Source organism: Myotis lucifugus, unplaced genomic scaffold, assembly GCF_000147115.1.
Source record: "Myotis lucifugus unplaced genomic scaffold, Myoluc2.0 scaffold_206, whole genome shotgun sequence".
NCBI lineage: Eukaryota > Metazoa > Chordata > Mammalia > Chiroptera > Vespertilionidae > Myotis > Myotis lucifugus.
The window spans coordinates 1,289,943-1,314,923 of NW_005871254.1; the positions used below are offsets into that span (position 1 = coordinate 1,289,943).

General features: G+C 41.5%; 1 protein-coding gene across 4 annotated transcripts in view; it reads left to right on the top strand.

The window, feature by feature from the left end:
- The window catches only part of PARG (poly(ADP-ribose) glycohydrolase), a 184,458-nt gene that overhangs the window by 69,011 nt on the left and 90,466 nt on the right, over nucleotides 1-24,981 (top strand). For all 4 annotated transcript variants that reach the window (XM_023761300.1, XM_006097553.3, XM_023761301.1 and 1 more), the window contains one exon: nucleotides 24,790-24,882. In XM_023761300.1, coding sequence (XP_023617068.1) covers nucleotides 24,790-24,882 — 93 coding nt within the window. The remainder of the gene's footprint in view (nucleotides 1-24,789; nucleotides 24,883-24,981) is intronic.

Sequence of the window (24,981 nt, forward strand, 5' to 3'; positions counted from 1 at the left end):
CGTACCTTTAAATTTTACACACTGCGCTTCCTCTGGGCTAGTAATGCTGTTGTTTTCCTTCTAGTTGAAGAAGTCTCTCCTCAGCCAGCCTCCTGGGGTTCTGGGTGATGTCCGTTCCGTCTTTTAGTAGTATTTTGAAAGTGGTTGTTTGCGGCAGCAGTCTCAGGTGTTTACCTATACCGCCATCTTTCGATCTAGCTTGTTTGGGTTCTATAATTGTAACACTGTTTTCGGTCCTGCTTGCTCCCAGCTCTGACGGGCTGAAAAGCAGGTTTCTGGAGTTTTGTTTAGCTTCTATATTTGCAACAATGTTTCTTAGAGAGCAAGCTCAGAGTCCGGCAAGGCAGGCAGGGAAACCTTGGCTTCCCTCCATCACTGGAGCAAAGCAAGCCTCCCTGTTCACTTCAGCTGCCTGGCTTCCGGCCACCATCTTGATTGGCAGTTAATTTGCATATCGCCCTGATTAGCCAATGGGTAGGGTAGTGACGTTACGGTCAATTACCATGTTTCTCTTTTATTAGACAGGATAGAGTCCTGGTGCAAGGGTGGGGGCTGGCTGGTTTGCCCTGAAGGGTGTCCCAGATCAGGGTGGGAGTTGCCTTGGGGGGCGGGGCGGCCTGGGCGAGGGGGCCTGTGGTGGTTTGCAGGCCAGCCATGCCCCCATGGGGTGAGGGTCCCCGTTGGGGGGGCATGTCCAGTCTAGGTGAGGGGCTGATGGCTGTTTTCAGGCTGGCCATGACCCCCAGTGGGGACCCTCACCCCATGGGGGCGTGTCCAGCCTGGGTAAGGGGCTGAGGGCCGTTTTCAGGCTGGCCACATCCCTTCAGGGTGGGGGTCCCCGCTGGGGTGCCTGGCCAGTCAGGAGCTGAGGGCCGTTTGCAGGCTCCTCCCTAGGCGGCCAGCCCGGTAACCCAAGCCTCCTGCTTGCTCCAGCCTGCTCTGTGGCCCTCGCCCACAGGCCTCTCCTTCGGAGGCCGGCTGGGCGGGCGGGAAGCTTGGCTTCCTCCATTGCTGGGGGCAACCCAAGCCTCCCGACCGCTCCGGCTGGCTCCGTGGCCGCTGCCATCTTTGTCCTGCTAATTTGCATATTCCCTCCTGATTGGCTGTGGGGTCTCGCAGCGGTATGGCCAATTTACATATGTATCTATTATTAGTATAGATTATATCCTCCTACTGGGAATAATTCTGAGGAGTCTTATAATAAAGAAACCTTCTTAGTTTTGATTAACTAAACATTTTTCCCGAACTTATTTATAAGCAGAATCCCTTTCTGTGTAACAGCTTTCCATTTCCCTTATAGCTAGTATTTCATGGAACACATCTTGCAAAAACAGTTATTGGTTCTCCTCTGCCTTTCTAACTGCCCAACCTGGTATGCGTACTCTACTTTTTCATCTAGATCCTCCTTGACCTTTGGTATCTACTAGTTTCCAGCTCTGATAGCATCCAGCTACTTGCTTTCTTTGCTCTTACAAAGTAGGTTATACTTATTAAAAGAGGAAGGGAGGGAGGAAAGGAAAAAGACAGGAAATAAGGCATACATTTTATTGATAGCCTTACTGAGAGTTCATGTTATTGAATTTTTAACTTGGCCTTTGGTTCTTTTTGTCATCTTTTATTTATCTATTTATTCTATGGTTCTGAACATTTTCATTCTTCTCTAATCTTTGCCCAAACTCTACTATCCATCTGCTCCTATTTCACACCACATTGAGAGATTTGAGGTAAATTCTTTCAGTTTCTTCATTTTAGGTTTTCATTATTTTTCATCTCTTTCCTTGTATCTCAAAGGAAAAGCCAGTCTTATTCCATTCCTCAATGTTCAGCATATCCAAAACAGAATTATACTTTAGGATATAGATGTTACTGTATGTTTTCTGACCTCATCCTTCTTTCCCCAGAAAGAAAGAAAGGTTAACACTTGCTTGTCCTTTAGTGTTCAGCTTAGCTGTCACTGCTGCTGTTGACTTTTTCCTTGTCCATCTCTTTACCAGTCTCTGCTGGGCACATTCAAATCTTTCATCTTCAGCTCTTTCTTTCTGTCTGCTTCTTATATAAAGACAGGATAATTTTACTTCCTAAACACTTCTCAAGCCTCACCTGTGTTTCTATTACACTTGTCCAATTCATGCCGTCATCATGACTCAGATGGTATATTGCAACAGTCACCCAACTGACCCCCATGTTCAATGTTGCTCCCTTCAAATCCATCCTTTATGCTGCTCACCCTCACTGAGCTATCTGAAGTATATATCTGTGTGTGTGTGTGTGTATGTGCACGCGCGCGTGTGCGTGAACTTTATTTTTAAAAATTTATCTTTGTTGTTGAAAGTTATACAGATGTACCCCCTTTTCCCCCATTGACCCATTCTAGCCCACTCCCTCCTCCTGCCCAGGCCTTCACAATACTATTGTCACCACACTATATATGCATGTCCATGGGTTATGCATATATGCATATAAGTTCTTTGGTTAATCTCTTCCCACCTGCCTTCCCTGTGAGATTCATCAGTCTGTTTGAAGTTTATTTGTTTAAACCTTCTGTGATACCTTATCTATTTTCAGCTCTATTAGATGATATTTATGGTATTCCATGGCTTTGCCTCTGCCCACTTCTCTAGCATCATTTCTTGCCAATTTCCTGCTCCAAATCTGATATTCTAATGACTCTGAATTGCTTGTGGTTCTTTGGCATGCTGTTTGCTTGCTCTTAATTCATACTTTCAGATTCAGCTCAATCTTTGTCTTCCAGAACCCTTTTCTGTCGTTTTAGCCTCTACTAAAAACTCTGTGTGCTCACAGTAGTACCTGTGCATGCCTCCATGTGTGATAGGCAGTTAGACAGACATGAGCAGAGTAAGGACCATGGACCAGGTATAGGAGGTCACCAGGGCTAGCCCTTAGTTGTGTTTCAGCTCCAGGCCCAGAAAAGCAGCAAAACCAGACAAGGAATGCCATGGCTGACCTTAGGACCAGTTGCATTGACCAGTGACTCCCTGCCACCGACCAATCACCTGGAACCCTGATGAATATTCTATTGAGATCCTCCCCTGGGATCTCCCCTAAAATCCCCGCCCTTAAAAGCCCTTAAACAGAGCTCTCCCTCCTGGGAGCATGCCCTCCACCACCCTCACCCCCACCCCATCCCACCCTGCCACCCAGCACATTTTCCTTGCTTTCTCTTTCCTAAACTTCAAGGGCCCTTCTTTTGTCTCTGTAACTTATTTCCTGAGCCCATTTCTTCTACCACTCACTTAGATTTCTGTGATTTTCTAAATAAACTTTCTCTTATAGTTTGAATCTTGGCTCTGAATTCTTTCCTAGCCAGAACTCAAGTACTGAGGCCTGGTCTGACACCACTGGTGTAACACCTGGTGCCATTCTCTCAGCTAACAGAATGGAGTACTCAATCTGTGTTGTCCAAACAGAGACATATTGAAATAAAGTAAAATAAAAATTGAAATTCAGTTGCTTAGTCACACTAGCGACGTTTCAGATGCTCAATCAACACAGTTGGCTGGTGGTTACCATATTGGACAGTGCACTGGGCTAGGTCATCTCTGGGATCCCTTCTGTTTCTGACATTGCTGCTCTTGCTATCTGGAAACTGCTGCATGTCAGACCTCTTCATGGGGAACTTCCAAGACTTATCAATATTCTTTGGTCAAATTTTGAATTTTTCTAGGTTGGATATTACCTAAAATCATTGACTGGTTGAGCAGAACTTGGTCAATTTTAACAAAAGATATTTTCATTGTAATATCATTTCTCTTAATTACTGATCCATTTGTATTTTTTTCTCCAAAGAATCTGCCACCAGGGGGTGCCCTCAACCTTTTGGGAAAATTATGTTTCAACTTTAATAAGAGTGAAGAATGAATAATACTGATTATTCATTTATACAGGATCATTTAAGAATTAAATTAAGAATTAAGCACTGTAATATATATGTGTGCATATTACTTGATTTGTATGCAAATTATTTTCCTAATTATATAAATGTGAGAAGCTATCATTGAATTATCTTAAAAATCACTTAAAAGTAAAAATAAATAATTTAAAAGTATTTTTATAGTTCAAAAAATCCTTATTAAATTTAAAAGTATAAACTATAATAAAAGATTAAAGTTGTTGCTTACTCTTATTTTTTTTGGACAAATTAAGTCTATTTTACTTCTAGGACTAGAAAAGTTACCTTACCATTACCTATTTCTCTGAAATCTTTTTTTTTTTAAATTAAATCTTTATTGTTCAGATTATTACATTTGTTCCTCTTTTTTTCCTCCCATAACTCCCCTCCTTCCAGCTCCCACCCCACCCTCCGCCTTCACTCCCCACCCACTGTCCTCATCCATAGGTGCACGATTTTTGTCCAGTCTCTTCCCGCATCTCCCACACCCCTTTTCCCCCCAAGAATAGTCAGTCCATTCCCTTTCTATGTCCCTGATTCTATTATAATCACCAGTTCATTCTGTACATCAGATTATTTATTCACTTGATTCTTAGATTCACTTGTTGATAGATGCATATTTGTTGTTTATAATTTGTATCTTTACCTTTTTCTTCTTCTTCCTCTTCTTAAAGGATACCTTTCAGCATTTCATATAATACTGGTTTGGTGGTGATGAACTCCTTTAGCTTTTCCTTATCTGTGAAGCTCTTTATCTGACCTTCAATTCTGAATGATAGCTTTGCTGGATAAAGTAATCTTGGTTGTAGGTTCTTGGTATTCATCACTTTGAATATTTCTTGCCACTCCCTTCTGGCCTGCAAAGTTTCTGTTGAGAAATCAGCTGACAGTCGTATGGGTATTCCCTTGTAGGTAACTGAGTTTCTTTCTCTTGCTGCTTTTAAGATTCTCTCTTTGTCTTTTGCTCTTGGCATTTTAATGATGATGTGTCTTGGTGTGGTCCTCTTTGGATTCCTTTTGTTTGGGGTTCTCTGCGCTTCCTGGACCTGTAAGTCTATTTCTTTCACCAGGTGGGGGAAGTTTTCTGTCATTATTTCTTCAAATAGGTTTTCAATATCTTGCTCTCTCTCATCTTCTGGTACCCCTATAATTCTGATGTTGGTACGTTTGAAGCTGTCCCAGAGGCTCCTTACACTATCTTCGTATTTTGGGGTTCTTTTTTCATTTTGCTTTTCTGGTTGGGTGTTTCTTGCTTCTTCGAATTTCAAATCTTTGACTTGATTCTTGCCCTCCTCTGGTCTGCTGTTGGGAGTCTGTATAATATTCTTTATTTCAGTCAGTGTATGCTTACTTTCTAGATGGTCCTTTATCACACCATCGAGGGTCTCATTAGATTTCCTGTACATCTCATCAAGTTTATCGACAGACTCTAGAAGCCTCTTGAGAGACCTCAAAAGTGTGGTTCTGAACTCAATATCCTCCCTTGATAGTTTTGTCCTGTTTCTTTGTCTCCGCATTTTTTACGCTTTCTTGGTACACCCCCTAATGGTCTTTGTGCGCAGTCTTGTTGTAGTTAAGCCTTGATTGTTGTAGTCAATACTAGAGAGATTTGACCTCCAGGCCGACTGGCTGTGATAATCAGCTGTGTCTGCAGTGGAAGAACTTGTGTCCTCTAGGGAGGTGCTAATCTAGCCTTTGCCTGAGGCTATCCGGCAAATGCCTCTGTGCAGGGCTTGGGCGGGGCGGGTCCCATGGGATCAACAGGGCAGAGGAGGAAGCAGTTATGGCTGCTCTCAGTCCGTCCCCAGGGGCTCTGCCTCTCTGTCCCAGCAACCGCTGCAAACCTCGGAGGGACCGAAGCCAGACAGTCCTGCTTCTCCCGTTTGAGTCTGGGTCCCTAGAGACTCACCCGGATCTGGAGCTCTGAGTCTGAGGCTCCCTCCGGATTGAAACAGACAACCGCGCCCTCAGCCACCAGCCCGCGCCGCGCTCACTCCGCACCTTAGTATTTTACTTCAGCACTGCGCCTCCTCTGATTCTCGGTTCCTCCTAGTTGTAGAACTTCCATTCAGCCAGCCTTCCTGTGGTTCTGGATGATGTCCGTTCCGTCTTTTAGTTGTATTTTTGAAGTGGTTGTTAGAGGCAGCAAACTCCGGCATTAACCTATGCCGCCATCTTGGTTTCTCTTCTCTGAAATCTTGTCATGTTGAGTTTGATTGTCTGTCTATAAAAGATGAATAATAGTGTGCCCGTATGGTTTTGAAAATATCTGTTCGCTTGTATGTAATAGCATTGTGATTTGGTGGTGTTTGCTAAAATGATTGATGGATATGGTCATGAGTCACAGTAATAGAAATGAAAGATGAGAAAGACTTGTGAAAGCATCTTGTGCTAGTGTGGGATTATTTCCTAAAGATGATCATTTACCATAACAGTATTGAGAAATAATTTCTTCTTTGGAGACAGCAGATAATGAGGGTGTATTATTATGTTTTGTCCTTTCCAAGGTAAGAATGCTCTGTGAATTTTATTATTAGCATGAAAAAGAGAGAGTGATTATCAGTGAATACTGTTTAGAGAAGAGCTGCCTTCATGTTTCATAAACCTACACCATTCTGTATAATCTAATGAAATTTGTGTAGGAAACAGTGTGGTTGATTTTTATTAGATGCATATTATTAGATGCATATTTTGTTTCAAGAATTGGAGGAAGATATTCTTTCTAAATTGCTTGTGTTCTCAGATTAGTTGTTAATTATTTGGTTTTAGGAGTACATGATGGTAAAATTTCTACATCTATCTACAAAAGCCTTTACATGTTAAACCACTGATAGCTTGTTTTCTGAGTAAAGTGAGAAACTAACGCAGAGTTATGTCATGAGAAACAACAGTGATTGGGAGGGATTGGATATGGAATTGTGGTGAGGATTAGCTGGAGAACTTTCTCACTTCATTCCTCCTTGCTTTTTCCTGTACTGGCCTATAGAGCTTGGCTATGGGATAGGAAATTAAGAATAAAAGGAGATTCCATCACAGCGCTCTTTTTTTCTCCTTCTGCTGGGAACCAGTGATGGGGACATGTCTATAGGAACCTGATTTATCCCAGATTAAATAACTATGAAATGAATATAGTGATAAAGATTATTTCCAGTGTAAGTTACCAGACAAATATTTTAAAGGCTCTTTTGTATTTTCTTTAAAATTATTTCAGATGCTTATAATGAACTTTGATTTTTATCATTGCTTCCCAGATTTGAGTCATAGGACTTTGAAATTCATAGGGCAATTCAATAGCTATGTGAAGGCAAAAATTGAACTCACCAAAAGAGGATGGAGAGGTCGGATGGCTTCTCAGCAGTCCTTTTTCTTGTGTCACCACTGCTGACCCTTGTTAGCACTTAGCCTTTCATGCCACCTTGACCTCTTACCATATTCATTTGGACCATTTTTTATTCCATAAGATAAACTTTTTGGACAATTTTATTTAGGTCCACAAATTAGTTCAATAATTTGTGAAATATGTCTTCTTAAATATGAAAATATTAGGCTAGCTATTTCCTGAAAACCATTTGGACTCTTAAAATTTGGAGAATATTTTTATTGCAACCATAATTGTCATGGCTGATACACATGAGAGATCACTCTGTGGTTGGCCTGTCAGACTTGCATGAATTTTCAGAAATTACAGGGAATGAGTAAGTTTGTTGTCTTGTAAGCTGTCACATTGTCTTCAAAGTGTCAGTCGTGAACAGATAAATGCTAGAAACATTCATCTTCTCCAGTTGATATTTTACCCTTACATAATTTAGTACTATAATTGTTTGTTTCCTCTGTTTAATTTTTGTAGCCTAAAAACATGCCTGAAGAACAGGTGAATCTGGAAGATCTGAATAGTCTGGCTTATTTCTTTTTAATTTCAGAAATATGAACCTGTTTGTTGGACTTTGGAAGCTCTAGACATAGCTCCATTAAGTTTAAGGTATATTATAGAAAGCTCAATCCATATGCAGTTTAATTTACCTTTCTTTAAAAACAAACAACTCTAGTATTTATCCTAAGAAGTGGAGATTCTGATAGGCAGTAGGGAGGAGGACAAGAAAGGAGCTTTATAAAATTATCTAAATGTGATAGAAAGTGTCAATTAATTTTATTCTTAATATGAATGTTACCTGTGAACATCTCTGTTCTAGGTGTACATAAATCTTGTCTCAAAGGAACTTCTAGTAAGCACTAGAAGGCACATCCATAAATAACTACATCATAAAGCAGGAAGTCTTAAGTGTCTGTGTAAAGAAGTACAGATAAATTACAAGAGGGAGAGTTACCTTCTAGCTGGTAAGTCATTTTAGATAGACTTTGAAGAAACTTATTTTTGAGCAAAACATTAAAAGGTTAAGTAAGTTTTAGAGCTGAGTAGGAAAGATATTCCTGGTGTGGTGCAGATTTTATCTTTGGAACCACAGGTGCTAGAAAAGAGTAAATTGCTAAGTTGCCTAGTATGTAAAACGCACAGAAGTTGTGTGTGTGCGCATGTGCGCTTAGTACGACCAGACAAGCATCTAGAGAGCCAGATAGCTTGATTATTAGTTCTCTGAGTTTGTACTGTATTGAAAATACAATGAAAGGCCATTGAAAGCTTTCAAGTGGAGCTGGGACACACCAGGGTGTCCTGGCAGAAACGGAAGGTGGGCTAGCAGCAGGGCAGCAGTTCGATTATGAAGTTAATCTTGGTGCAATTGGATGAGGAGCTGAGTCAGGGTAGTTTAGTAGTGATTAAAAAGAGGTAATGAATATGTAAGGCCCTGCTGGGTCAATCAGTGGGACTTGGTAGTTAATTGATGTGGGGGTGATGAAGGAAGGAGGAGGCTCCAGATAGGCAGTGAATTACTGGCCCATTAGATAATAATACTTTGCATTTGTATATGGAGCTTTAGAATTTATAAAACATAGTAATAGCTAAGCCTTCATAACTCTGTATGTTAAACGGAGTTAGAATTATCTTTATGGATGAAGAAGTCAGGGATTTTTCTGTTAATATGAGTTAATGCAGACCCAGGCCTCTGACTAGTCTTCCGGTGTCCTGGCCAGTGCTCTGTTTTCTAAAATGCCCTTCCTGGCATCTGGCCCCAGTGTGTGCCACTAGATAGAATGTGGGAGATTGCTTTACCTCTTCAAGCTTCAGTTTCTCCACATATCCTTCCTTATGCTTTTTTCTTTGCCAGGGATACTGTCCAGATAAAATGTAATGTTTTTTATTTTTATTAACTCTTTACTCAGCCCGTAATAATATTACTCTGCTTGGTACTGGGATGCAAGATGCATAAGACACAATCCCTGCTTTTGTAGTGTTTCATAGATTAGAGTAGAAAAACATATAAATAATTATAGTTATAATAAAACCATAGTAAGTGGAAGGAGGAAGGAGAAATTAGGAAAATCAGGGAAGGCTTCACAGGGAGATGTGAACTAAGTTTTGACGTATAATTAGTGGCTTAACTGTAGTAAAATGTTAAACAGGGCAGAGGATAAAATATACATCATCATCATCATCATCATCATCATCATTATCATCATCACCATATTAGCTACTATTTGTTGAAAGCTTCTAAAAGCCAAGGAACCCCAAGGATTCTGGTAGTCACCACAAGCTAGGAAGAGGCAAGGAAAGGTTCTTCTCTAAAGCCTTCAGAGCGAGCATGATTCTGCCAACACCTTGATTTCAGACTTCCAGCCTTCAAACCTGTGAGAAAATAAATTTTTGTTGTTTTGAGTCACCTATTTGTGGTGCTTAGTTATAGCAGCCCAAGGAAACAAATATAGTTTGGTAGTGGCATACGAATCAAATTAATCAATAGAAACCCCAGAAATAGACCCACGATTACACATTTTATTTTTTTTAAATTAAATTTGTTGTGGTGACATTGGTTAATAAGATTTATATAGGTTTTGCCATGGCTGGTGTGCTCAGTGGTTAGAGCGTCAGCCTCTATACCAAAGGGTCGTGGGTTCAATTCCTGGTCAAGGGCACGTACCTTGGTTTCGGGTTTGCTCCCTGCCCTGTTTGGGGCATGTGCCAGAGGCAACAAATCAATGAGTCTCATATGAATGTTTCTCTCTTTCTCTCTTTCTCTCTCTCTCTCTCTCTCTCTCTCTCTCTCTCTCTCTCTCTCCCTCCCCCCCTCTTTCCTCTCTCCCCCCCTTCCCTTTCACTCTCTCTGAAAAAGCAATGGAAAAATGTCCTCAGGTGAGGATTACCAATGGAAAAAATGTCCTCAGGTGAGGATTAACAACAAAAAAAGATTATATATATTTCAAGTGTATATTTCTGTGATCATGATTGATTTATTGCATTGTGTGCCCACCACCCAAAGTCAGATAATCTTCCATCATCATATATTGCACCCCCATTACCCTTTACTACTCACCCCCTTTCCCTCTGGTAACCATCATACTGTTGTCTGTGTCTGTGAGTTTTTGTTTGTTTTTCTTTTTTTTTTTCTTTATTGATTACGGTATTACATACGTGTCCTTATTGCCCCATTGCCCCCTCCTACCCCCCCTACGCATGCCCTCCCCCACCCCCGTTGTCTGTGTCCATTGGTTAGGCTTATATGCATGCATACAAGTCCTTTGGTTGATCTCCCCCTCTTACCCCCACCCTCCCCTACCTTCCCTCTGAGGTTTGACAGTCTGATTGATGCTATTCTGTCTCTGGATTGGTTTTTGTTCATCAGTTTATGTTGTTCATTATATTCCATAAATGAGTGAGATCATGTGATATTTATCTTTCTCTGACTGGCTTATTCCGCTTAGCATAATGCTCTCCAGTTCCATCCATGCTGTTGCAAATGGTAAGAATTCCTTCTGTTTTACTGCAGTGTATTCATTTTTGCTTTTAGTTTTATGTCCCACATATAGTTCTTAACATTTTCTGTCTGACTTATTTTGCTTAGCATCGTATTCTCAAGTTCCATCCATGTTGTTACAAAATGGCAGTATTTTATCTTTTCCTATGGCTGAGTAGTATTCCATTACTCTGTATATATATATGCCACATCTTCTCTAACCAGTCATCCATCAAAGGATACGTTGGTTGTATCAAGGTGCCAAAACAATCCAGTGGGAGAAAGAAACACCTTTCAACAAATGATGCTGGACCCTGAAATTTCAAAAAAGTGTCCTGGTCAGTGTTTCTTTTCATTGGACACAACCAATACCTGTTCTCTTTTCCCAAGGGATGTGAATTGTTTACCTGTGAGACCTCCTCTAGATGTGGCTGTAGGAAATCAGATCTTGGGGAGAGTCCCTTCCTTCATGACTGGTTAATGCTAATTTGATCAGAGATGACCTCAAGGTCCAGCAAATTGAACACAACTTCCCACTGGGGGCTTTGGTTTTTGAGCTTAAGCTGATATGTCAATTCTGAGCAAGAAAAGCCCATCAAGTCAATGCTTTATAACCCAAGTTGAAGTTTAATCACTTTGGCTGCGGCCCATTAGTCTTTCTGTAGCATGTATGCAGTCCAAGGAATATAAGAACTGGCTGTGTAGGGAACCGAACCGAGGTTACTTTCATGTTCTTGGAAAACAGATTTCTAAAATTACAGTTCCAAAGTTACAGTTATTTGTACTGTCACTTAAAGTTTTATCCAGTATTAACCCTAGGAGTTTTCAGCAATATTATTATTAAAAAAATTTTTAAGTTTAATTTTATCTTGGTTTCATGTTGTTCTTCAGCAAATTTATTGATGTCTGTTTTGTTATGTCCACTTTTATCTCTTTTCCTTAACACTTGTTTTGTGTTTGTGTGTTTTGTTAAGAACTCCAAGAAATTCCTTAGAATTCTTACAGATTTCATGTCGCTACCTCTTGGTAGCTTCTTAATTTCGTAAATATTACATCCCCTGTCCACCTTGGGACTGTTATTAACATTATTAGTGACTAGCAGCCCGGTGCACGAAATTCGTGCACATTAAAAGGGAATTAATTGCCCTAACCGGTTTGTCTCAGTTGATAGAGCATCGGCCTGCAGACTCAATTGTCCTGGGTTTGATTCCGGTCAAGGGCATGTACCTTGGTTGCAGGCACATACCCAGTGGGGGTGTGCAGGAGGCAGCTGATCAATGTTTCCCTCTCATCAATGTTTCTAACTCTCTATCCCTCTCCCTTCCTCTCTGTAAAAAATCAATAAAATAAATTTTTTTAAAAAGGGAATTAGTTAGCAAACTGGCCACCTGTCAATTCCGTGAGGAAAGGGGCTCCCTCCTCCCTCCTGTCAGGGTCCCAGGTGCAAGATAATGGGGTTCCTGGCTGGCAGGCCACTGACAACAAGCTATCCAACAGTGGATTCTGTGAGGAGTGGGGCTCCCTCCTTTCTACTGTGAGGGTCTGGTTTGAAGGTCGGCCATGCCCCCTGTTGGGCCAGACCCAGAGTTCTACCGCGCTGTGGCCTCCACCTCAGCAACCCAGGACTGACTGCTGCTGGGCGCTCCTGGTGCTCTGAGGGTAGGTTCTTCCCTCAGGCCACACGGGAAACAGCTGGGGAGGGCGCAGCCCTTGGCAAAACGACCCAGGATTCAGTGGGTCTACGCTCCAAGGGCGGGTTCCTGCCTCAAACCCCACCCTCACCGGAAACAGCTGGGGAGGGCGCAGCTCTTGGCAAAGCGACCCAGGATTCAATGGGTCCACACTCCGAGGGCGGGTTCCTGCCTCAAACCCCACCCTCACCGGAAACAGCTCGGGGGAGGGCGCAGCCGTTGCCAGGACAACCCCTGCAGGACTGACTTCCTTCCGCTTGGTCGCGATTCTGATGGTTGTGATGAACACCACCCATGGTTTTTATTTAAGTAGATTGTGAGTTCAAAGACATAAAGGATTGGCAAAACAACAACAAAATACTTCCTGTAGACTTTAAAACAAGTTTTAAAGTTACATTTCTGTACATCTAATACATAATATCTTCTTACTCATTAAATAATTCCTTTGGATAAAGGTAATGTAGTAAAAAATATTAGGACCCAAAAATGTACTTTTTCTTGCATATCTATCTATCTATCTATCTGTTTTTTTAGCCTCACCTGAGGGTGTTTATTGATTTGAGAGAGAGAGAGAGAGAGAAACATTTATTGGTTGCCTCCTTTAAGTGCCTGATCATTTATTGAACCTGAGGTATATGCCCTGACTGAGAATCAATTTCGCGACCTTTTAACGTACAGGAGCTGCTCCAACCAACTAAGCCATTTGGCCAGAGCTAGATGTATATATTTTTATATTTGGTGTTTGTTTATTTTGATTACATTGAATATAGATTTGCTGAACCATTTTGTTGTTATTACTTTTTTATCTTTGTAATAAAATTTTTATTGTTAAAGTGAATAAAACAACAACAAATGGTGCTGGAAAAACCTGGATATCCATATGGAAAAAAAAAAATGAATTTCAACTCTTCCTTTACATCATACATAAAAAATAACTCTAAATGCAAAAGCTCCTAGAAGAAAGCATCTCTCTCATTTAGAAGTAGACAAAAGATTTCTTAGGATACAGAAAGCATTAATCATAAAAAAATAAATAAATACTTGTCATCAAAAGATATTAAGAAAAGAAATAGACAAAGCTTAAAGACAGGGAGAAAATATTTGCATAATGTTTTATATAACAAAGGACTTGTATTTATAATATATAAAGAATTACACTTTGTTTTTGGAAGTATAAAATGATACTACCATATTTGGAGAAATCTCTAGCAGTTCTTTAAAAAACTAAACATTTACCTATCCTAAGACCCATTAATTCCATTTCTTTCTAGACCAGCCGTGGGCAAACTACGGCCCGCGGGCCGGATCCGGCCAGTTTGAAATGAATAAAACTAAAAAAAAGAAAAGACCGTACCCTTTTATGTAATGATGTTTACTTTGAATTTATATTAGTTCACACAAACACTCCATCCATGCTTTTGTTCCGGCCCTCCAGTCCAGTTTAAGAACCCATTGTGGCCCTCGAGTCAAAAAGTTTGCCCACCCCTGTTCTAGACCTACCCAAAAGAAATGAAAATATGTGTACATGAAAAGTCCAGTGTGTATAAAAGAATGTTTATAGTAACTTTGCCTAATAGCCAAACTTTGGAAAAGCCCAGTTGTTCATCAACAGGAGAATGAGAAAATAAATTGTGGTGTATTCCTGCAATGGAATAAAAGGGAACAAAAACACAAATACATACCACATAGATGCATCTCAAAACTATTGTGTGTGGGGGAGGGAGGGAGAAACCTTTCATCAAACAGTACATGCTCTATGTTTACAATATATGTCGTTTTACAAGAGGCATAACTAATCCATGGTAGAAAAATTTAAAACAATGGTAGTCTCTCAGGTGTGGGGGCAGGAGTTGTCTGGGAAGGGGCATGAGAGAACTTCTAAGGTGATGATAATGTCCTGTATCTTGGTAGGACAAAAAAATAAAAAATAAAAAGCCTGTGCTTTTTGATACATCTTCACTTTTAAAGATACTCAACAGATGCACAAAGATGTGTGTACAAGGATATTCATTGCAATGGTAATTATAATAGTGGAAAATTGCAGACAATTAATTTGGGAAATAAATTATTGTGTTTTCAAATAGAATAATAACCAGCTATTAAAAATGGTGATATAGCCCTAGCTGGTTTGGCTCCGTTGATAGAGCATCAGCTTGTGGACTGAAGGGTCCTGGGTTCAATTTTGGTCAAGGGCACATGCCTGGGTTGCTGGCTCCATCCCCAATAGGGAGCGTGCAAGAGGTAGGTGATCAATGTTTCTCTGTTATCATTGATGTTACTATCTCTCTTTCCCTCTCCCTTCCTCTCTGAAATCAACCCTATATAATAAAAGGCCAATATGCAAATTGACCAAACGGCAGAACGGCCGGTTGCTATGATGCGCACTGACCACCAGGGGGCAGGTGCTCAACGCAGGATGTGCCCCCTGGTAGTCAGTGCACTCTCACTGGGGGAGCGCCGCTCAGCCAGAAGCCGGGCTCACGGCTGGCGAGCGCAGTGGTGGTGGTGGGAGGCTCTCCCGACTCTGTAGCAGTCAGACATCCCCCAAAGGCTCCCAGACTGCGAGGGCGCAGGCCAGGCTGAGGGACCCCTGCCCCCCCTCGTGCACCAGGCCTCTAGTAAAGATATATATATATTTTAAATGGTGATATAGAAAAATTAAAAAAAATAAAAAGAATGGTCATATAGAGTCGTATTTATTTACATGGTAAATATCCACTACATAAATGAAAACAAAATACAGACTTTAATAGTAATGTGGAAGGATATATCCCAAAATGTTATTAGTAGATATCTTAATAGTGGGTTTATGAGTGATTTTTTTAATGTTAAATATTTTTCAATTTTATTAAATTTATTGGGGTGACATTGGTTAATAGGATAATATAGGTTTCAAGTGCACATTTTAAAAATGTATATATTTTTATTTATTTCAGAGAGGAAGAAAAAGGGAGAGATCATTGTTTATGTTAATTTTTTATAGTGAAAATGCACAACTTGTTTTAAAAAACATTTTGTTTCTATTGATGTTTATGAAGACTATATAGCAAAGTAGAAAATTATTTTGTTGTCATATTAGATGAAAATATATATTAAACTAGAGGACCGGTGCATGAAAATTCATGCACTGGAGTGGGGGTCCCTCAGCCCAGCCTGCCCCCTCTCACAGACTGGGAGCCCTCAGGGGTTGGAGGTGACCAGGCGATCAGGGGAAGGTGACTCCCCATCACACCTCTGCTGCTGTCACTGCCGGCAGCGCAAGCCTCGGCCAGCCCTGTTGTCCCTGGTTACCTGAGCCTCGGCCGGCCCTGGTTACCTGAGCCTTGGGCAGCCCTGGGTGGCTGGCAGGCTGAGGGGACTGGGGGCCTCAGGAGTCAGGCACACAGAGCGGCTGAGCCCGCCTGGGGTGGGCCCGGCCTTGGCATGCGCCTACCATCCCAGCGGGGCTGAGGGAGCTGGGCGCCGCCATCTTGTGGCTGTGGGCACCACCATCTTTGAGGGCATGGTAATCAATTAGCATATTCCCTCCTTATTGGCTGTGGGTGCCGCCATCTTTGATGGTGGGGCAGTCAATTAGCATATTCCCTCCTTATTGGCTGTGGGTGCTGCCATCTTTGAGGGTGGGGCAGTCAATTAGCATATTCCCTCCTTATTGGCTGTGGGTGCCACCATCTTTGAGGGTAGGATAGTCAGTTAGCATATTCCCTCCTTTTTGGCTGTGGACACCGCCATCTTTGCTATGGTGTGAGGGTCAATTAGCATATTCCCGCTTTATTAGATAGGATTGTTTGACCAACATGATTTTAAGTGATTTCATATGTGTAAGAAGGAAAACATAACAAGCACTTAAGTGGTTACTTACTATTTCAGTATCATAGAATTATGAGTTTTTTCCTCTGTGTAGGTTTTGGATGACATACGATACACACACACACACACACACACACACATATATATAATAATATAATAATAAAATGGTAATATGCTAATTAGACCGAATGCCCTTCCTTTCGGACAAAGCCATAGTGGGCGGGGGCCAGGGTCAAGGCCTTTGCACAAATTTCGTGCATCGGGCCTCTAGTGTGTGTGTGTGTGTGTGTGTGTTTACATATATATTGGTTGATTGCTTTCAGAGAGCAAGGGAGAAGGAGAGAGAGAAGCATCAATGATGAGAGAGAATTATTGATCGGCTGCTTCCTGCATGCCCCACACCGGGGATCAAACCTGCAGTCTGGGCATATGCCCTGACCAGAAATCCAACTGTGACCTCCTGGTTCATAGGTCAGTGCTCAACTACTGAGTCACGCCAGCTCAGGTACTTGTTTATTTTTATTTTAAATATATATTTTTTATTGATTTCAGAGAGGAAGGGAGAGAGAGAGATAGAAACATCAATGATGAGAGAGTGTCACTGTTCGGCTGCCTCCTGTACACCTCCCACTGGGAATTGAGCCTGCAACCCGGGCATGTGCCCCTGACTGGAACCGAACCTGGACCCTTCAGTCCACAGGCTGACCCTCTATCCACTCAGCCAAACCAGCTAGGGCTATAATGAAAAATTGTTTAATAATTTTATGTTTTAACTCTAGCCAGGGTGGCTTAGTTGGTCGGAGCATCATCCTGTGCACCGGAAGCTCTCGGGTTGGATTTCTGTTGGGGCACCTACCTACCTACGTAGCTTGTGGGTTTAATCCCAGGTCAAGGCATGTATATGTCTCTCTCACATTGATGTTACTCTGTCTCTCTACCTTCCTCCCTCTCTAAAATCAATTTTTAAAAATTTAATGTTTTACATCTCTTAAATAAATGTTTTCAGAGAATTTTCATTGAAGAAGATGATTAGTAACCTTTTAAAACGTTACTAGGATCTAACTAGGTTAGATCAGTAGGTAAAATGGATTAACTTGAGGTGTTTATTACATTGATTGATTTGTAATTGGTCACTTTTTAAAAGCTGTTTGCTATGAACTGTTTGAAGAAGTAGATCAATGGAAATTTTCTTTAGTAAAATGATACTAGTTTTCTGATTTTATCAGCTACAATTTCACTTATTCATGCCAAGTTCAGTAGTCATTTTTTTATTTAGTACTTTGTTTGCCAGACACTGTACTTAGTCATTATATGTCTTTAATGTTAGAGCACTGTTCACAGATTTATTTTTAGTTGATCAAGTACTATTCTAAGAAAAAAGAAATAAGCAAAAATCACTTCTCTTTGTGTGTGTGTATGTATGTATATGTATGTGTATATATATATATATATACCGATTTAAATAATTTATAGTTTTTTTTGACACTTGGCAAATTTCATTAGTCTTTTAGTAGTTTGCCCATGTTTCTATCTGCTGAAGGAAGAAAGAAAGATAGCCTGTCCACGGTCACTATGGAGAGGTTGTAGTAATCACTATACTTCAAGGTTAGGGCTGACGTATTGAGGGGTCACCAAAAGAGCATAGGGCTTTCTGCTGTGAGATTAATGAGTCAGTGATTCATGTCTGTTACTGTTTCTGGTTCTATCTTTATTCCTGGCACAGTGTCTTGCACATAATAAATACTTAAATATTTGTTTGTTGGCCAATTGAAGGGACAAACAGATCTATAGTCTAAAGGGAAGAGATGGGCAAAAATAGCATTACAATTTTGAAACTTACTGTATTACTTATGAATGAGACATATAACCAATTTGTAATACTAGAATAAAAAGATAAATACATATGTAGAAATACTTACTACATATAATTATCTATACAGACTATCCAATTGGGAGCCGGGCTTTACTTATGGGAGAATTTAATGAAGCTTTTCTTTTACCATAATGTAAATGCTTATCTTCACTATAATCATTATTGTAAATAAACAATGTAATATTATAATATATGACATATTATAAATAAATGTTTATTATTTAAGGTTTTTTTGCTACTCTTGAAGTTAAAATGACTTACATTTTAAGAACTTTTTACTACTTATATCTTGGTTGCATTGTATAGATTAATAACTATTAAATAATAATTTGTATAAGTTAGATTTGCATAAAGATAAAATGATATATGAGAAGGGATAAGATCATGCTAGTTTTTTTAAATTGTGCATTTCATTTCAAACATGGGTTGGTTATGTTATGAAATAGTGTTTTTCATGTTATTTTATTAGTGTTTCCAAAGCAGCATTAGACATAGGTCTGAAGTGTTGACAGTTTTGAAGAAGTCCAGTGCAATAATGCTCTATCAGATAAATAAGTGATATTTTAAAGCTTGTGACTGTCAGTAAAGCATGGCAGCAGCTACTCATATGTCAATTTTAAAAGACAAGGACAGGCACCCAAAGGAGAAAACCCTGTCTGCCAATTTTTAGACATTTTAAGGTTAAATGTCTTTGGGTTAAAAATGTTTGGATAGACACCTTTTCCTATGCATCTTGCAAAATATAGCTAAAACCCTGAGCAGTATCCTCTATAATAAAAGCCTAATATGCTAAGTGTCCGGTAGTTCAGTCGGCTGTTCAACCAATCAAAGCATATTATGCTAATGATATGCTAAGGCTCTCAACTGCTCACTATGATGTGCACTGACCACCAGGGGCAGACAGTCGATCGGTTGACCAGTCGCTATGACATGCACTGACCATCAGGGGGCAGACGCTCTGACCAGTAGGTTAGCTTGCTGCTGGTGTCCGGCTGATCGGGACTCAACGATATGGGCCAGACATGCTCCGGAGCACTCCTGCGGTCCCTCCCTGGCTGGCCAACCTCCCGCATCCCTCCCCGGCCCCGATTGTGCACCAGTGGGGTCCCTCAGCCTGGCCTGTGCCCTCTCGCAATCCCGGACCTTTTGGGGGATGTCAAATAGCCGATTTCAGCCAGACGATGAAACAACCAGTCGCTATGACGTGCACTGACCACCAGGGGGCAGATGCTCAACGCAGGATCTGCCTCCTGGTGGTCAGTGCACTCCCACGGGGGAGCACCGCTCAGCCAGAAGCCACCACCGCTCTGGGCAGTGCTAAGAGCTCCTGGACTGCGAGAGGGCACAGACCAGGCTGAGGGACCCTCCCCAAGTGCACGAATTTCATGCACTGGTATAAACATAGGGCACTGAAAGATGCAGAGAAGACTAACTAGCATGGGTCTATGGGGACCTAGAAAAGTTACAACACCTGGGTGGTATCAGTAGAGGCCTAGTGGTAAGCCTGAACCCTCACCCCTAACCAGTGGTATCAAGATGCCTCTCCCCTGCCTGGGCCGGTGTGGCTAAGTGGCTAGAGCATCAGCCCAAGAACCGAAGGGTTGCCGGTTCAATTCCTGATTAAGAGCACATACCTGGGTTGTAGGTTTGAGCCCTGGCCCTGGTCGGAGCATGTGCAGGAGGCAACCAATCGATGTCTCTTCTCTCTTTCTTCCTCTCTCTCTCTTTTTCTCTTCCTCCCTCCCTCCTTTCACTCTAAAAAAATAAATCAATGGGAAAAAATATCCTTGGGTAAGGATTAACAAACAAATAAGAAGATGCCTTTCTTCCTCCTTGCTGTAGGAGTCAATAAAGGCTGAGTAGAGAACCTGAGTTTCTATTCCCAACTGGCAGTAAGCCACTGAGGTGGCTATCCCTTCCTCTGTCACAGAAGTCTTCCGAAAACAAGATTTAAATAAGATCCAGCAACTCGTAACATAATACCCAAAATGTCCAGATTTCAATTAAAAAAAATCACTCATCACAAAGAACCAGGAAAATTTTAACTGAAATGAAAAAAGACGACACCCTCCCTGAGAAAACACAGATCAATATATATAAAAGGCTAATATGCATAGTGTCCCCTCCGGAGTTCAACTGGGAGACCAGGAGTTCAATTGCTTGCTATGATGTGTGCTGACCACCAAGGGGCGGTACGGAATGAAGGAAGGCCCCAGCTGGCAGCTGGCAGTCCCCGATCGGACCTGATGGCTGGCAAGGCATAGGGACCCTACCCGTGCATGAATCTCATGCACTGGGCCTCTAGTGTTAGCATAATTTGACAAAGTTTTGAAGCAGCCATCACAGAAAGGCTTCAATGACTAATTATAGAGCTGCTTGAAACAAATGAAAAAATTATCCCAGTAGAGCAATAGAAGTTATAAAAAAGAACCAAATAGAAATCTTAGAACTGGAAAACATAATAACTGAAACTTTTGAAAAATGCAATTGGAAATGGGATGACAGAAGAATGAAATCAGTGAGCTTGAAAAAAGAACAGAATTACTTAGTCTGAATAGGAGAAAGAAAATAAACTAAAACAAGAGAACAGTTTAGGGACATATGGGACTATAACAAAAGATCTAACGTTTATGTCATTTAATACTGGAAGGAGAGGAAAAAGAGGGCAGAGCTGAAAAAAAAAAACAACACCTCAAAGAAAAAGCAGCTGTAAAATAGAAATAATAGCTGAAATTTCCCCAAATTAGATGAAAGACATAAACCTGCAGCTTCAAGAAGTTTAACAAACCCCAAACAGTATAAACACAAAGCAGTCTATGCCAAGACACATCATACCCAAACTTCTTAAAACTAAAGGCAAGGAAATGAAAGCATTCAAAGAGAAATGACATTGCTTATAGGGAAAAGCAATATAAATGACAGTGGATTTCTCATCAGAAGACATGTAGGCCAGAAAGAGAAAAATTGCCAGCATAGAATTTTATATCCAATGAAACTTTCTTTTTTTTCTTCTTTCTTTTTTTTTTTCTTTTTTTTTTTTTTGGTAAAAAATTTATTGACTGCAGCAAAAATATACTTAGGACAGTGAAATAAGGAAGGGAATAGAAGAAGCAATAGGAGGGTCTAGGCTGGGATGCTTTGGCTCACTAGGAACAGGGCATTGGAGACAGGTTCGGGGTTAGCCCGAGTCAAGCTACCACTGCCCATTGCTCTCTTGGTTGCACATTTCGTGGGGTCCCCTGGAGTTTAGGAGATATGTGCTTTCAAGAAACAACCTCCAGAAAGCACAAGACATTCATCAGCTCCAAATCCACTTTACAGACTTTGGTTGGTGCAATCCGAGTCGCAGCACCAAAGAGATGTTACTGGTGAGACAAGGAGACCTCAGTTCTTGTCTTCTTGAGGGAAAGATTTCAGTTGAGACAGAGTGTGAAAAATACAAGTATTTATAGACCACAGGAAAAAAATATACTTTGGAAAGTGAAATAAGGAAGGGCATAGAAGAAGCAACTGGAGAGGCTAGGCTGTTCTCCTTTGGTTCACTGGGAAGTCAGGGAAAAGGGCGTTGGAACAGGTTCAGGGGGTTAGCCTGGGACAAGCTGCTGCTGCCCATTGCTCCCCTGGTTGCAAGTCTCATAGGGTCCCCTTAGAGGCTAGGGGATACGTGCCTGTGGGGGAAGGAGAGGGAGAAGGGAATGGCATGGGCGTGCTCCCTGGAGGGAGAGTGCCCAGTGAAACTTTCTTTATGACATTCTCAGATGAAGGGAAAGGAAGGGAATTTATCATTAGAATCTCCTAAAATAATGTTTAAAGGAATTTCTTGAAACAGAAAGGAAATGATAAAAGATGGAATCTTGAAACATCAGGAAGGAAAAAAGGAAGGAATGGGGGGAGCCGCATGTGCCCAGACTGGAGGCCTGGGATTGAACCTGCATGTCCTTGACTGAGAATCCAACCTGAAACCCTTCGGTGTGCAGGCCAACGCTCTAACCATTGGAAAACACCAGCCAGGGCAAGCTATTTTTTAACATCTATTAACTTCCCGTTATAGATTAGGATTTAGCTATCATTCACTTTCCCCATCACCAATAACACAAGGCTTATTTATATTTTCCCACTGTAGTTAGATTAATAGTCTATTTTTTTAGTAGGATGGTAAAAACACTGTATTTAAGATATGATTGCATTTCCACTCTTCTACAACTTTTTGTTTTCTCCAGAATTAATAATTGTCTTGTATTGTTCACTTGCTTAGTTTTCTGTATATCTGTGATTAATAGATATATCTATACTAGTGACCGGTGCACGAAATTCGTGCACATTAAAAGGGACTTAATTAGAGGAAGTATTTTAATATTGTTATTTGCCCTTTCTCTATAATAGAAATGTCGGAGATGAAAGAAAATTAGTAAAATGTATATAAAAATCTTCCTCCTAAAAATCTTCTCTGTCAAGTCCAGAAACCAGAGTCAAGTCCCCCCCCCCACCCACGTGCACCTCAAAATTGTGGGAGACCCAGACCCGGCGAGCCCACCCCCATTGGGCTAGATCCAGACCCGGCCCGCCCCACCCCCGTCAAGCCCCACCGGGTGGGGGGCATGGCCTCAGGTCACCTGGCCTGGCGCCGGGATGGGAGGGCGTGGCCTGAGGTCCCTGTCAAGCCCCACCAGGCAGGGGGCACAGCCTTAGGTCCCCCGGCCTGGGGCGGGGTGCGCGGCCTGAGGTCCCCCAGGTGGGGGGCGCACCTTAGGTTCCCCGTCAAGCCCTATGGGCAAGGGGCGTGGCCTCAGTTCCCCCGTCAAGCCTGGCATGGTGGGTGGCGCAGCCTCAGATTCCCCGGCCTGGCGGGCGCGGCCTCAGGTCCTCCAGCCTGGCGCTGGGGCGGGAGGTATGGCCTGAGGTCCCCCATCAAGTCCTGCTGGGCAGGGGACGCAGCCTGAGGTCCCCTGTCAAGCCCTGCCAGGCGGGAGGCGTGGCCTGAGGTCCCCTTCAAGCCCCACCAGGAGGGGTGCACAGCCTCAGGTCCCCCGGCCTGGCGGGGGGTGCGGCCTCAGGTCCTCCAGCCCGGCGCTGGGGGGTGAGGGGGTACGGCCTGAGGTCCACCGTCAAGCTCCACTGGGGGGGGGGTGGACGGGACCTGAGGTCCCCTGTTAAGCCCTGCCGGGCGGTGGACATGGCCTGAGGTCTCCGGCAAGCCCTGCCGGCAGGGGACACAGCATAAGGTCCCCTGTCAAGCCCTGCCGGGTAGGGGTGCAGCCTCAGGTCCCCTGCCCCAGCCCAGCGCCATGCAACCTCAGGTCCCTGCTGATTGCTTGTTAAGGCTCGTTATAGGAACTCGGCCTACACTTTGGGTGCAGCCATCTTGTGTTATGGAATCCCTGCCTTGCTGTGGGCGCAGCCATCTTGACTGTTACAGCATGACGGTCAATTTGCATATCTTCTCTTTATTAGATAAAATATCCCTGAGTTGCAAATATCTTTCTGTTCATTTGGAATTTCAGTTTTCCCATTATCCTAATTTAAAGAGGGGGTAAGCATAGGTTAAATTTTAGAGTCTTGGTATAAAGACATTTCTTAATGTTAGAAACTCCTTGTAAAACTGGAGTGAATATAAATGATCTTTGTTACTTTTTCTATTTACACACAAACCCTGTCTAGATGAATGGATATTTTTAATTTCAACTCATAGCAAAGGAAATCTATAGATATTTGTGAACATCTATATTTTGATAGCTGAGAAAATTCATAGATATTTATGATCTCATCAATCCCAAACATTGGTCTCACAGGGAAGTGAGGAGAGCTGTTGAATACAGGCAAAAATACTAGTTCTGACTAGTTGCTTAATTGATCTTCACAATCTAGGATGATCAGGTGACTTCATTCCCCTCAGTTTTCTTTGTAATAATGACAGGATCAGACTGGATTATAAAGGTGGCTTCTAGTTCAAGTGTCATTTCAAGTAGATAAATAATTTACTTTAATCTTGACTATATCTCTAAATTAAAGGTATTGTTATCTTCAGTACTTTTAAAGAAGTATCCTGGTATTTAGAGTGAAATTGTGTCAAAAGGCCTAAAGTAATTTCTAAAAGTTATTAGAGATGGCAAATTATAAAAGATAACAATAGGCCATGATTGTCATCTTTGTTGTACTTTAAATTATGACATGGAAATTATGGTTTTAACTTCCCAAGGGTACCTGAAAAAGGAAAATTCTAAGGTCATCAAAAACTTCACTGTTTACTATCTAATAGGTTAGATTTGACACATATAATATGCTCTTAAATAATGAGTGTGACTTTTATGATGGTTTTAAATTCTACACTATTGAAGCTAGATGGGTCCTTGAGGGTTTCTGAGAGAGTTCTTGATGGTCAATCAGTTTCTTATTGACGTAACCAGGGGCAGAATGTACTGTTTTTTTATTTGTGTTTTATTTGATTGTGAATTTTGATATGAGAGATATTTGATATTTGGGATATTAGTTTTCAGAGGGCATTATGGTGAATTACATACATTTTGAAAATGAATTTATAAGTTCACCTTTGTGCATTTGTTGGTACTAATAATGTGCCTTATTGTGAGATCCTCTGAAAAGCAGGTATATAATTTAAGTTCTTAACAAACATCACTGATAACATATTTCATTGGTTTTCAGGTACTTGAAGAAGCAGAAGCCCAACATTTATATCAGTCCATTTTGCCCGATATGGTGAAAATTGCACTCTGTCTGCCAAATATTTGCACCCAGGTTAGTGGAAATAACGTCTTTCCTAGTAGCTTTCTTGTGACTCACAATTAAACTCTAATGGCCAAAGTCAAAGAGGCAGAAGAGAAAGATGGGAAATAG